We start from the raw sequence: 12,191 nt of genomic DNA, 5'->3' as shown, positions 1-12,191 counted from the left end.
TGATTCACACTTTTTTTTACTATAAATATGAATGTATAGAAAATTTATTGAGCACAATTCAGAAAATATACTACTAAATATAAAGAACAGAACTAGAAAGTAGAAAAAAGCTATTAATAGTGAATGGTCAAGTAATGGTTTAAATAAAAACAATTCCAATTTAGTGTAAATCAGTCAGAACAATAGTTAAAATTGTTTCTCTTTCTCTTAGAAATCTCTTTGCTGTAAGAAACTGCAAAAGTTCATAATGTGTCTGATGGGGTAGATAGTTATTAGTTGAAAGAAAAAGACAATGATCTTCTTTAACTTTTCTTTGCACTTACTCACATGGCACTGTTGTATTTTACAGTACAATCTGCCGGGGATCTTCCAACCAAAGAAGATTCAGCCAAAGTAAACATAAGCGCCAGAAAGTTATGAAATAAAAAAACTTGGTTGTTCACTGCTAGACTTCATATTATAATGATAAAGCATATGTTATATATGTTGTGTAATTTTTACTTGAGGTATTATGTCATACAGTGTTAGTACACAATATGTTAACAAAGGACATGTACAGTGCATAAAAACATGAGAAAGTTACGTAATTAAGAAATCGAATGTTGTGCACTTTTCTTGTACATCCACTGTTCATATGTTGTATAAAAATATTTGTTATTCCATATAACTGTTCACATGAATGTGGCAATAAAAAAATGATTTTATACATGCACAATAATCTGCATAATTTTTCGTAAGGACCTACAAAAAAATGTACAACTTCTACAAGATTGTGAACATAAAGCTGGCCTATTATGACATAAAAAATAAATTACAAAATGTACTCTTCATGCATTGTATAGAATGTTGTTCAATTTCACTTAAGGTATTATACAACAGTATTGTGCATTTTGACCCGGACTTTCCTCTTCTCTTTGTATTATTTAAAAAAAAACTAAATGAGAAAAGTTACCGAATTAAACAGAGATTTTAAACATTATTCATGAGTACTAAAACTCTGCATAACTAAATACATGAACGTCATCAACCAATGACTATATGATAATTCCATGTTTGGAAAAAAAGGGGAAGAAAGTTCATCAAACTTTAATGTCTGTAAAATTGTTGCATAAAAAAAGTCACAAAACGGCATCTGTTAAACTTTCATAATTATGTATCATATTATGTTTAAGTTTGGCTTAAATATAAAAAAAATGTGCATTACACATTTATACAGTGTGTATTCATCAAAAGTTTTATAACTCTTGATGCACTAAATTGATAAATTAAATACCATTATAAAATGTAATATCACACATGTTTTGTTTTTAACTTTAATCCTTTTTTTAATATAAAATTATATCAGTACTTTATGAGTTAATTTCTGTATTTGTAAATCAAAAATCTGTGTGAATGTACATTTAAATGTATTTTATAATGCTTTTGGTAACTTGGTAAAATCTATTGCTATTAAATGCTTGTTGTTGTTGAAAGTTATATTGTTCTCGTTAAATTATCTTGTATACTTGGTATTTTATTCATTTTCATGGATATTTTCTGCACTCATTCTCGTTGTATGATCATTCATGTATGTGATATTGGTAAATAGAGTGTTCTGTATCTTAAATAACATATATAGTTTAAAGATTATGATATTAAATCACTTCTGTTTATTTTATCACAATATTAGTCTGAAATACAAAATGAATACAAATTCATAAACTGTGTGATTCAGAAAAAACTGTTTCATTTATATCGTAAGTATTCCTTTTATACTTGGATGAATCTGTTTATTTAAAATTATAACCTCAAAAAGATCACTGAGTTCTTAAAATTGTCTCATGCTCTGTGGAAATACCTCTCTTAATAACTGTAACAATTCCTTTATGATTGCAGTAATTGAGGTTAATGACAAGTACTCTTTGAAACGACTTGAAATAAATTCAGACAAATTTGTATTTTGCACAGTATTTTCGTTGGTATATCAAACAACAAACAATTAAGCTTCAATTCATGTCCATTATTGTATAAAAATCACCTGTACAAGTGTTTTATCACATTTTAGGATTCACAGATTTATAACCCTCACTCTCTGTGACTTCACTGTAAACTTTGATGTTATATTTTTGATTATACCCGGTAAATATTATTATCTAAGTAAGAAAATAATGACAGAAAAAAAAAGTACCAGTATAAATTGTATCCTTAATTTTCTTTTGCTTAGCTACTTGTATCATATGTTGACTATTAAAGTTTGTACTTCCAATTTTTGCTTTTACGTTAATAATGAAAAGTTAACAATTATACCAAGATTACTGTTTATCTAGAAAACAAACATTCTACACAATACAATATGTATGTATATCATTTATAGATGTTGCTTGTTATTTTAGTCGTTAATAAAACCATGCTTCTCATTTGTTTTTACTTTAACTATTTATTTTCTTGAAATTCAATGTATAGTCTATAAATATACATGTTATACTATAGTCCATGTATTACCATACAAATTAAATGACCTTAACTCTAAAAATAACATGGAACTTGGTACATATGTTGACAATAAAACGGTAATGGACACAATTATGACTTGCAAGTCTGATAACTGTGGCTAAAATATTTATTACGTTATGCCCCTTGAGGACAAACGACTGGTGTGTAATTGGCCCCTGCTTCCAGTGATTTTGGTTCTTTTGGCTGGCCTGGGGCAGTATTCACAAAACTACTTCAGTCATTTCTTAACACAAGTCAATTACCTCAACTTTTCATAGTCCACTAACAACAGAAGTTGTTTTTAACATAAAAATAAGATTTTTTTATATTAAATCGTTGAACATGATGTATTTCAGATATTAGCTATTATACATGTATCATATGATAAGAGAGATAATTAGAAAAAAATAATCAAGTAAGGAAATGACTGAGGATGTTTTATGAATACCGGTACTGACCCTGGCAACCAGAGTTTTGCATGGAATATGCAACTACATGAGAACTCAAAAAGCTCCCCTCAAATTATCATTGCTTTTGACTGAACACAGTGACGACAGACACAGGTTGTTCTTTTAACACTTTATTTTAACATAAGCAACAGTAACATTTCATATAATTTGAAATCAAAACAAAACAGAGAACTACATAAAATTAATACATACATGTATATACTCGAGCAACTTTTTTGGTATTTTAAAATGATAAATTTTCACAAAAAGTACCCTTGAACATATATTATACAAAGTGAATTTTCATAATATATGTAAATAATGCATAATGTATGTACTAATAATGGGCATTTTAAGAATATTTATCATTTTAAATTTATAATGATTGGTCAATAGCAAAACATAATAAATATACAAATGACCCAATTGCCTCAAATAAATGGAGACCGGTAGGCTACAAACATGAAAACAAACACCTGTATTTGTCTCTTATAATTGGTGAATATTAACATACTTGTTGGCGATACGTTTGTGTTTCTATGAAGATTTATGATGCAATAAGACAACATGACAAATACACTAAATTAATATCACAGTTAACTTATGATTTAGTACCGTGCAAACCTCTTAAAGGATAGTTAAAAGTCAAAAAATGGTAAATGTTTAAACATCTTCTCCATAAAAGTTTTTTAACTGTTTAAGGCATCACATCAAATAAATGTTAAAATAAAAAGAATCAAGTACCAGTACCTTAAATGACCATGGACATTAAAAATAGGTCACAACAATGGGCTCTCTATTCTATTTTAATCACAGGAAACTATGTATTATGCGCTTCAAAATAGGTCACAGCAAGGGCTATTCCATTAGTATGGGCCTTAAATAGGTAACATTATGGGCTCGCCAGTCTATTTTAGTCACAAAAAACTATGTACCATGAATCCTAAAAAGGTCACACCATGGGCTTTCCAACCTATTTTTAGTCACAGGAAACTATGTACCATGAATCTTCAAATAGTCACACCATGGGCTTTCCAGTCTACTTTTAGTCACAGAAGACTATGTACCATGAATCTTAAAAAAGTCACACCATGGGCTATCCAGTCTATTTTTAGTCACAGAAAACTATATACCATGAATCTTAAAATAGTCACACCATGGGCTTTCCAACCTATTTTTAGTCACAGGAAACTATGTACCATGAATCTGAAAATAGTCACACCATGGGCTTTCCAACCTATTTTTAGTCACAGGAAACTATGTACCATGAATCTGAAAATAGTCACACCATGGACTTTCCATCCTATTTTAAGTCACCCGAAACTGTATACCATGAATCTTAAAATTGGTACACTAGGGACGTTCCAGTCTATTTTTAGTCACAGGAAACTATATACCATGAATCTTAAAATAGGTAATACTGTGGGCTTTCCATTCTATTTTTAGTCACAGGAAACTTTGTACCCTGAATCTTAAAATAGGTCACACCATGGGCTTTCCAAAATATCCTGTCAAATTTATTATAATTACCTATTTTTGGTGCTTTTTGTATATATGTTGTCACCTTCACTTATGAATTAAAGTATTGTGTTAAAGTATTGTGCCAAAAACAAAGATGTTTGATTCGTTCCTAACAGCATGGGTGACTCAAGCATTGACTGGTCTGGTAACACTTTAGTAAATGAATTATCATCCTCGATTCTTAAGATCATGGTCATTGTTTATAAGTTTGGTAAGGAAGCATTAAGATTCACTCAAGAAATGGATAGTAATGGTTTATTTAAAGTGCTATTTCAAGTTTCAATATCCTCGCTCTACTGAAGCATATAAGATGTACTAAAGGGACATGATAAAAAAATGGTAACATCAGTAATGGCAGGGACTGAGGCATTGACTTTGAAGTCAATTAATGGCAGTATCATGTAAATGTTTCATCATCCTCACTACTGAAGCACACAAGATTGTGGTCAATACCAAGATGGTTGATAAGTTCCGTTAGGGAGGGGCGGGGCTCAGGCATGGACTGGTGCAGATCCTGTAACGCTTGTTGGGAGACTCCACGCCACTTGGTTATCAGAACTTCAAGCTCAGAGAGGTTGTTCTGAAAAATTTGTAAATGAAAACAGGTATGGTACATATAAATAATTTTGGTTTAATTAATCTTTGAATTTATAATGACTATAATTGTGGTACAGTTATTAGTAGCAAGCATGCTTGGTTTATACTTATTAATTTTAGAACTATTGTGAAGACAACTGAAAGCTGATAAGTATCACTCTGAAATGTTTGTTGCCAGGCAAGAAAATGAGTACTGTGTCCTTTTTGAGGAGTCTAGTGAATGTTCCACTGGTGGGACTTGGAACCTACCACCTCTTGGGTGAGAGCAAAACAACTATACAACTTAACCACTGTCACCACTATCACCACTATTAAAATAGAAAAACAGCTGGAAACAACCTCTCTTACTTGAAGAGCCTTTAGCATGTAATTTCAATAACTATGGGTGGTGTGTGAAGACTATAGTTTAAACAATATACATCATTTACATCGTATCAACATTTTGATATAGAATTTTACTTCTATAAATCTATAATAAATTGAATTACCTTTTCTCTGTACATTTTCACCATCTTCAGTTTTCTGAGCAACTCTTTTCTAGAGGTCAGCTCATTTTCTAAACCATGAACCGAGCAATGCATTTCTTCATTAAAATGTTGATCTACCTCAACATCAGCCACATCTGCCTCAGCTGAATAAGTCAAATGTTCAGTTGATTTACAATGTTCATCTATGTTGTTTCTAAAACTGAGTGTTTTTCTTTTTACAACTTGGTCTCTGTTTTTAATTGGGGTAACAAAAGTTGTATTTCTGGATAATAAATCTGTGTCAGAGTGAGAAAGTCTTGTGCCACCTTCATGGCCACAGCATAAAGATTCAAGCTTATCCTTAACCCTTTCAGATGTATAATCATTTGTGACAGCTTTTAGGGATAAACTATCATCACTACACATGCTGGCATTATCATAAATGTTAGCTTCCTTCCTCAACTCGGAACTTTCATCTGCAATTTGACCATCTTTATTTGCCAATTCACTTTTTTCTTCAGAATTGTTTACACGATGGACACTAAAATTTCCAATTTTTGGGATCGCTGTTCCTTTCTTTAGTGAGATGTTCTGGTTTTGTTTCGCAGGACCAGGTGGTTGGTACGGAGATGAATGGTATCGACCACATCTCTTGAGTCTTTCTTTCAGACTGCTACTGAACTGAAAATATTTTTTATCATCAATTCATACATGTATATACACTTGGATGTATGAAAAAGACAGCCCTAATATATATATAAAAAAAACGAGCATTAAAACCAAGGGTTACGGTTCATCAGCTTTTCACTGTTGATCAAGAGGTACAACTTGACAATTATTTAAGCATCTATATCTAAAGAGCATCAATCATAGAATCGACGAAAGCCTAATGAGGGGCGAAGGGACCAAGAAGCTTGGACCTGAGTCTACAACACAACATAAATGATGTGATATACATTACCCGGTAAAACACTAAATAAATGGGATAGAACAAAACAGAATATATGAAATCACATGCTATTATTGAGAAACCACTTAATTGTTCCTTTATAAATCAGCTGATTGTTTTTTCAGCTATTTAACTTTAAGATTTAGTAAATATTTACCATTTAATTATGAAATGCAATTGAAAACAAAAATATTGTAAGCTATCCATACTTATAACATTGAGCTGTTTAAGCTGTTTAAGTTTTTCTCACCGTACACTTTGAAGAATTAGGAGTACTTGTCATGAGTACACACTTCCAATTTGGTGTCCCTACAAAAAAGACATTGTTTCTATGAAAGAGCCACCAGACCCCTTTACTATAAATACTCACGTTTAAAACAGAAAACAACCACAACAGAGAAATAAAATATTAACCTTTCCAAATGCTTTTGTTTTGATTAATAGTTACTTAATTAGCCACAAATTTTCGAGTTAAAAAATCCCCAAAATATCGCTATTATATGTGCGCCTTTAAAACTTTATGATGTCAGTAATCAAGTGGGAATTAGCAAGAAACTGTATAAACTACTTCTGGATATATGTAAATGTATATATTCATTTTGCAACAGAGTTGTCGATGTATGAAATTCTTTGCCTGACAAAGTTATAAATTCAAGGACATTTATTTGACTCAATATTTTTCAAAATAGGCTGGACAAGTTATCAGGACATTGTTACATTCAGTACAGTGAACTTAGTGGTTGAAATAAGCACAAGGCTGAAAGCCCTGCACTGGTATTATGCTTTAAGGGCGTTCTGATATTGTGGGTTTTAAACAGCACGGCTTATTCAAAAACCTAATGCCAAGCAGTATTATTTCGTCTTGTTCATCAAAAAAAACTAATTTCGATAACTTAGACGTCTTAGTTCAACTTAGAAGTGTAATTTGACACCAACAAATACCAAGAAAAGATTATAAAGAGCCCTCTACTAGAATTCGTAACTTAAGCCTAAGGTTATAAGGAAACAACGAATCATCCTAAACGCTAAAACGCCAACCGACAGTGGTGGTGCGAATCAAATGAGTACAAACTTGCTTCACTTTGGAACAGATTGATTGACAGCACCTAATGTATAAGATTAAGACATTGAAAGATTTCTTGACAAATTGTAAAATAGTTTCTATAAATTCCATACTAAAAACGGATCAGAAGTTCACAGGAAAACATAAAAAAAAATGTGTTTTGCATTTAAAGTAAGCATTGATCTGATTTCAGACAAAACGTCCATTGCACGGATGAAAATGGCCGTGGAAATCCGAATGATTACACGGTCGAAATGTTAATATGCATCGATAATCATACTGTTCTATAAATAGATCATTCTCATTAGTAAACGTATTTATAAATATAAGTATAGTGCATATCGATTTATACCTTGGCTAGATTTTCAATCAGGTAGGGTTTTTTTTTTATTTCAAAATATTAAAGACAGTATTACTGTCTTTAAGTAAGTAAAAATGTAGGCCTACTCTAATTCACAAGATCTTCAACACACACTGAGTGATATGTGTTTACAAGCTGATCATGCCTATGTTCGTTTATGTTTACATAGTTTCCATACATGAATAAATCTCTACATTCATGCAAGATAATTTCATGGTGTAGAAATACATGATATCATATCATTTATGCTTCAATTGAGTATATTTGTTCAGTCTGTAAATAATAGGTTTATGTACATTGTAAAGCCTAGTTCATAATAAATAGTTAGAGCACACTTGTGTTTCTTTTTAATTACTGAGATCACACTTGTGAACTTGAACACTCGAACAGGCATAAGAAAACAAAACAGTTATATTACAATCGAAATAAGGAGCGCCATGTGATGTTAATGTATACACAATAAAAAGAGCTAGATGACTGTTTCATCACATGTCTAATAACTTTTCATCCAATAAATTAAACTTTTCATCCAATAAATCAAACCTTTTCATTTTAATAAGGAGTAATGAAGTTATACAAAAAGTCACATACCTTCGTTTGCCTTAAAGAGCTTTCGAGATACCGAAAACTATAAAGAAATGTTTAAGCATACATTTTAGTTTGTCAAAATGTAGTACAGCCAATCAACGATCGAGGTAGAAGGATGTTTAGATTTGTACCAATCTACTTGCCAATTAAATAATAAATACAGACGTATATTTGCTTGATGATATACATGTACAAAAATAATCTAGGTAGTAATACAGACGTACATTTGCTTGATGATATACAAGAAAAAAATCTAGGTAGTTCGGTATTTCGAATTTTAAGCAAGGGCCACAATAAAGATTGGTGCATTTTTTATTTATTCTAATGCATTATTATGTTTAAATCATTTGACTTTAATGGTAAAAATAATAAAAAAAAGTACGTATGATTTGTGTACAGATAAAAACATACAAGCGATATTTTGGCTCTTTTAAAACCTGGGAATTTATGGCCACTTAGCTACCAATTGATAAAAACCATACATAAAGGCTACTATTTTTTATTTGTACACAAATCATATACCTTTTTATGTTTTGAACAGGATAAAAGTCAAATGAGTTAAACATAATAATGCATCAAATTAAAAAATAATAGTTGCACCAACCTATATTGTGCTCATTTAAGTTGTTCGAATTTGGTTGAAAATGTGTTTACATTCTGATTTTAGAGTTTCTTGTAATCTCCCTGTTGCTATTCTTAAAAAAATGACTTCTGGTTTTGGGCTTCGCTTGGATCTTACAGTCAAATGAAAAAGGTGTAAATACGACTTTTAAAATAACTTAATGATGATGATTATTCCTATTATTATTTTGATGATTTTAGTGGTACTAACAATGGAATATCCACTAGTTGTGTACACGTCTGCCCTTAGGGATGATATTGGTATCAGTCGGAAACATATTTCATCCCTTGGCGCCGATCGAAAATGGGACAGCCTATTGGAAAAGATCAGGTCTGACAGTTCCCTTGTTAACACATGCAGGCTTCCTGAAAATAAAGACTCACCCGTAGACTTAAATACACCACTTCATTGGGCAGCTATAGGCAGTGCTCCTTCGGATGTGTTTGAAAATCTGATAGCACTGAACAGCGCAAGGTCACTGAAGAACGCTGACGGCAAAACACCGTATGATATTGCTAAAGAGAACGGACTCGGTGATAGCATAGAAGATATGTTAGAACTACCACAGAAGGTGAAAGAGAATACGAAATATATGGATAAGATGGAAAAGGGTTTGAAAAAAGCTATCGAAGGTCGAGTCGCAGATCTTATCGAGAAGAATGGACAACAACTGCCACAGTTAGCATTTCTGTATGAGTTTGGTGAATTGTGGTACGCAGTTCCGGGCATGTACGGGGGATTCTCCGTGGAAGAGCATGCAAAAGGCGTGCAAGCGTCTAGCTGGTGTCGCGTGGCTGGTGGGAGTGGCCAACGACACGTGATTGACAGGGATGGAAATGTGGAGCTTGTTGAAGAGGGTTTCGTGTAATGGGAACTCATTTCTGCTTTTGTGGAATATGCGTGACTACACATAAAAAATCGTGTATAATAGGCATGGCTTTTCATATGTATTTTATGTAATGTTAGCATGAGTTTTCGACAATGCATTTTGTGTAATAGCCTTAGGCATGATATTTTGCTAAGCATTTCGTGTTATATAGATATAAATGTTCGCCATGCATTTTATGGAATTAACACGGAAATTCGCTATGCTTTCTTTATGCTGTAATTTTACCTGTTACTATCCTTTCGTGTATCTACCTTTAATATTAAAGCACAGTTTACTAATTCGGTATTATACAAGCCTCTACTTTCATTTATCCCCGATGTCACGAGTTTAACATTATCTTGACTTGTCTATTTATTATGTGTCGCTGTCCACACCATCCAGTGATACGCACAACACTTTCACACACCCTCTATCGTGATGTCTGAAAATAACGTAGTCATCAGTTAAACAAACATTCTCACATATCAGACATGTACAACTTGTGGCAGGCAACGCGATCGTTTGACCGAAGTATATTTCGTATCTCTTCTTATTCTTACTGCTGTCCAACAGTGTGATTTCTTTTCTTTGCTCCAACACATTTTTGACAGCTTAATAATGTGTTCGATTTGCTGACGGATGCCAATGCAATAGCCAGATTCACCCTCAGCCTTTGCAAGGGCATTGCTGGCTTACATTCTACGCTCCCTCCATTCAACTGCATAATGCAGATGTATGTACAAAGTTGGTAGGACGTCTGTTGCCAGCCTCAAATGATGATTTAACTCACCAAAATAATAATGTTAAATATCAGTTTTCTCGGAGAAAGATCCAAAGCGTCTGCATCACCCTGGATCTGCTGGACCTGCATACAGGCTTCCTGTTGCACATCATAGTGAAATAAATGTTTATTTGCATAAATATATATACTAGTAATTATATACTCTATACACTATTCGGTTGGTTCATTGTCATGCAAACGCCGATTGACGCGGTATAAGCGCATTATTGCGCAATGATAGCCCCATTCAAATTGATATTCGGTAACGTCTGATTGTGATTGTGAATTAACTTACAAATCCATGGAGTTAATTTGAACTGTTACAGTTTGCTCAAGACCACATCATTACATGTATAACTCACGTTGGCACGATTTAACAGTTATCTGTCCACAAATCTGGATGTAACTTCACTAAATAGTGCACATGTTTGGGTAATTATTTCTGACTATTTTGACTGAATTAAATGCTCCATATGTAGCATTTTCTGGTGGAAAGGGTCTGGACAAATATAAAAGATAGATTATTAAATCCAATTTCATTTCTCATGGAATGTGGACACAGCATTTTGACAATTTACCGCCAAATTTTAACAAGTGCAAGTTTTTTGTATTTTTGTTTTGTAATGAAATGGAAAGTCAAGGGTGCACCTCATCACTGTGTTTTGGTATATTTTTCCCTCAAAGCCATTTATCAGAAAATTTATCTTATTTTTTTTATCGTAACTGTATTAATACTTTTTATGGAAGTAGATGTCCATATGAAACATACAGTAAAGGAACTGTAGACACGTTTAAACCAGCATATTCATATATACTAGTAGTCATCATGCAGCGATAGATTTAAGTATTAACCAAAGTTTTCAATATTCAATTCAAATGAATTGCTACAAATAGTCAGAAATAAATTGTCACCACATAGCTACCTATATCATATCTATAAATAGTCCATTTGATGAAAGTATGTTAAGCTAGGTTACACTTTGTAGCACAAATGTCGTTAAAATAAAACATTAACACGCGTGTAAAAACTTAGTTCGGATCTTAAGACTGAAGGTAATTTTTTAACTCAATATATCGTGACGTTTTCTTTTATTGATATGTAACCGAAGTGGGATGATTATATAGCACCTATTCAAATGCAGTGTAAAAGTATCAAAGTGAAGTAGTATATTGTTATTATAATGACAATAATGTAAAGAAAATTAATAAACGTGCAGGTATACCTGCGTAGAGACATGATCAAAATGTAATCAGCGGATTTAGAGGGGGGGGGGGGGGGGTATCATTACGGGAGAGAAAAAAGTAATAACATGCTCGAAATGCACCATTTTGACTAAAAATTGTTACAATTGTCTTGAGGAAGTTGCCCCAAACCAGATTTCAATATAAAATCAATCTGTGAAACATACCTGGAATAACTTTTGTTTTACAAAATAGGTTCATGTAAGAGTAT

General features: G+C 32.4%; 3 protein-coding genes across 7 annotated transcripts in view; 2 read left to right on the top strand and 1 right to left on the bottom strand.

The window, feature by feature from the left end:
* LOC128211258 (nicotinamide/nicotinic acid mononucleotide adenylyltransferase 1-like) overlaps positions 1-2,382 on the top strand; it is a 37,730-nt gene extending 35,348 nt beyond the window's left edge. For both annotated transcript variants that reach the window (XM_052915837.1, XM_052915836.1), the window contains one exon: positions 350-2,382. In XM_052915837.1, the coding sequence (XP_052771797.1) occupies positions 350-425 (76 nt within the window). In that variant the 3' untranslated portion in view covers positions 426-2,382. The remainder of the gene's footprint in view (positions 1-349) is intronic.
* Positions 2,383-3,045: 663 nt separating this feature from the next.
* LOC128212274 (swi5-dependent recombination DNA repair protein 1 homolog) lies at positions 3,046-8,660 on the bottom strand. 3 transcript variants are annotated; one of them, XM_052917647.1, is made up of 4 exons: positions 8,471-8,660; positions 6,706-6,764; positions 5,528-6,187; positions 3,046-5,022 (listed from the first exon to the last, which is right to left on the bottom strand). In XM_052917647.1, the coding sequence occupies exons 2-4, from the start codon at positions 6,736-6,738 to the stop codon at positions 4,840-4,842; spliced, it is 876 nt and encodes a 291-aa protein (XP_052773607.1). In that variant the 5' UTR covers positions 6,739-6,764; positions 8,471-8,660; the 3' UTR covers positions 3,046-4,839. The 3 variants fall into 3 exon arrangements, with proteins under 3 accessions (XP_052773607.1, XP_052773605.1, XP_052773606.1); XM_052917645.1 differs by lacking the exon at positions 8,471-8,660 and adding an exon at positions 7,632-7,722; XM_052917646.1 differs by lacking the exon at positions 8,471-8,660 and adding an exon at positions 7,528-7,715.
* Positions 4,915-11,268, top strand: LOC128212275 (uncharacterized). 2 transcript variants are annotated; one of them, XM_052917649.1, is made up of 2 exons: positions 4,915-5,047; positions 9,290-11,268. In XM_052917649.1, the coding sequence occupies exons 1-2, from the start codon at positions 5,038-5,040 to the stop codon at positions 9,955-9,957; spliced, it is 678 nt and encodes a 225-aa protein (XP_052773609.1). In that variant the 5' UTR covers positions 4,915-5,037; the 3' UTR covers positions 9,958-11,268. The 2 variants fall into 2 exon arrangements, with proteins under 2 accessions (XP_052773609.1, XP_052773610.1); XM_052917650.1 differs by lacking the exon at positions 4,915-5,047 and adding an exon at positions 7,784-7,891.
* The last annotated feature ends 923 nt before the right edge of the window (positions 11,269-12,191 follow it).

This window comes from Mya arenaria, chromosome 12, assembly GCF_026914265.1.
Source record: "Mya arenaria isolate MELC-2E11 chromosome 12, ASM2691426v1".
Lineage (NCBI taxonomy): Eukaryota > Metazoa > Mollusca > Bivalvia > Myida > Myidae > Mya > Mya arenaria.
This window is presented reverse-complemented; position numbering and strand designations above follow the sequence as displayed.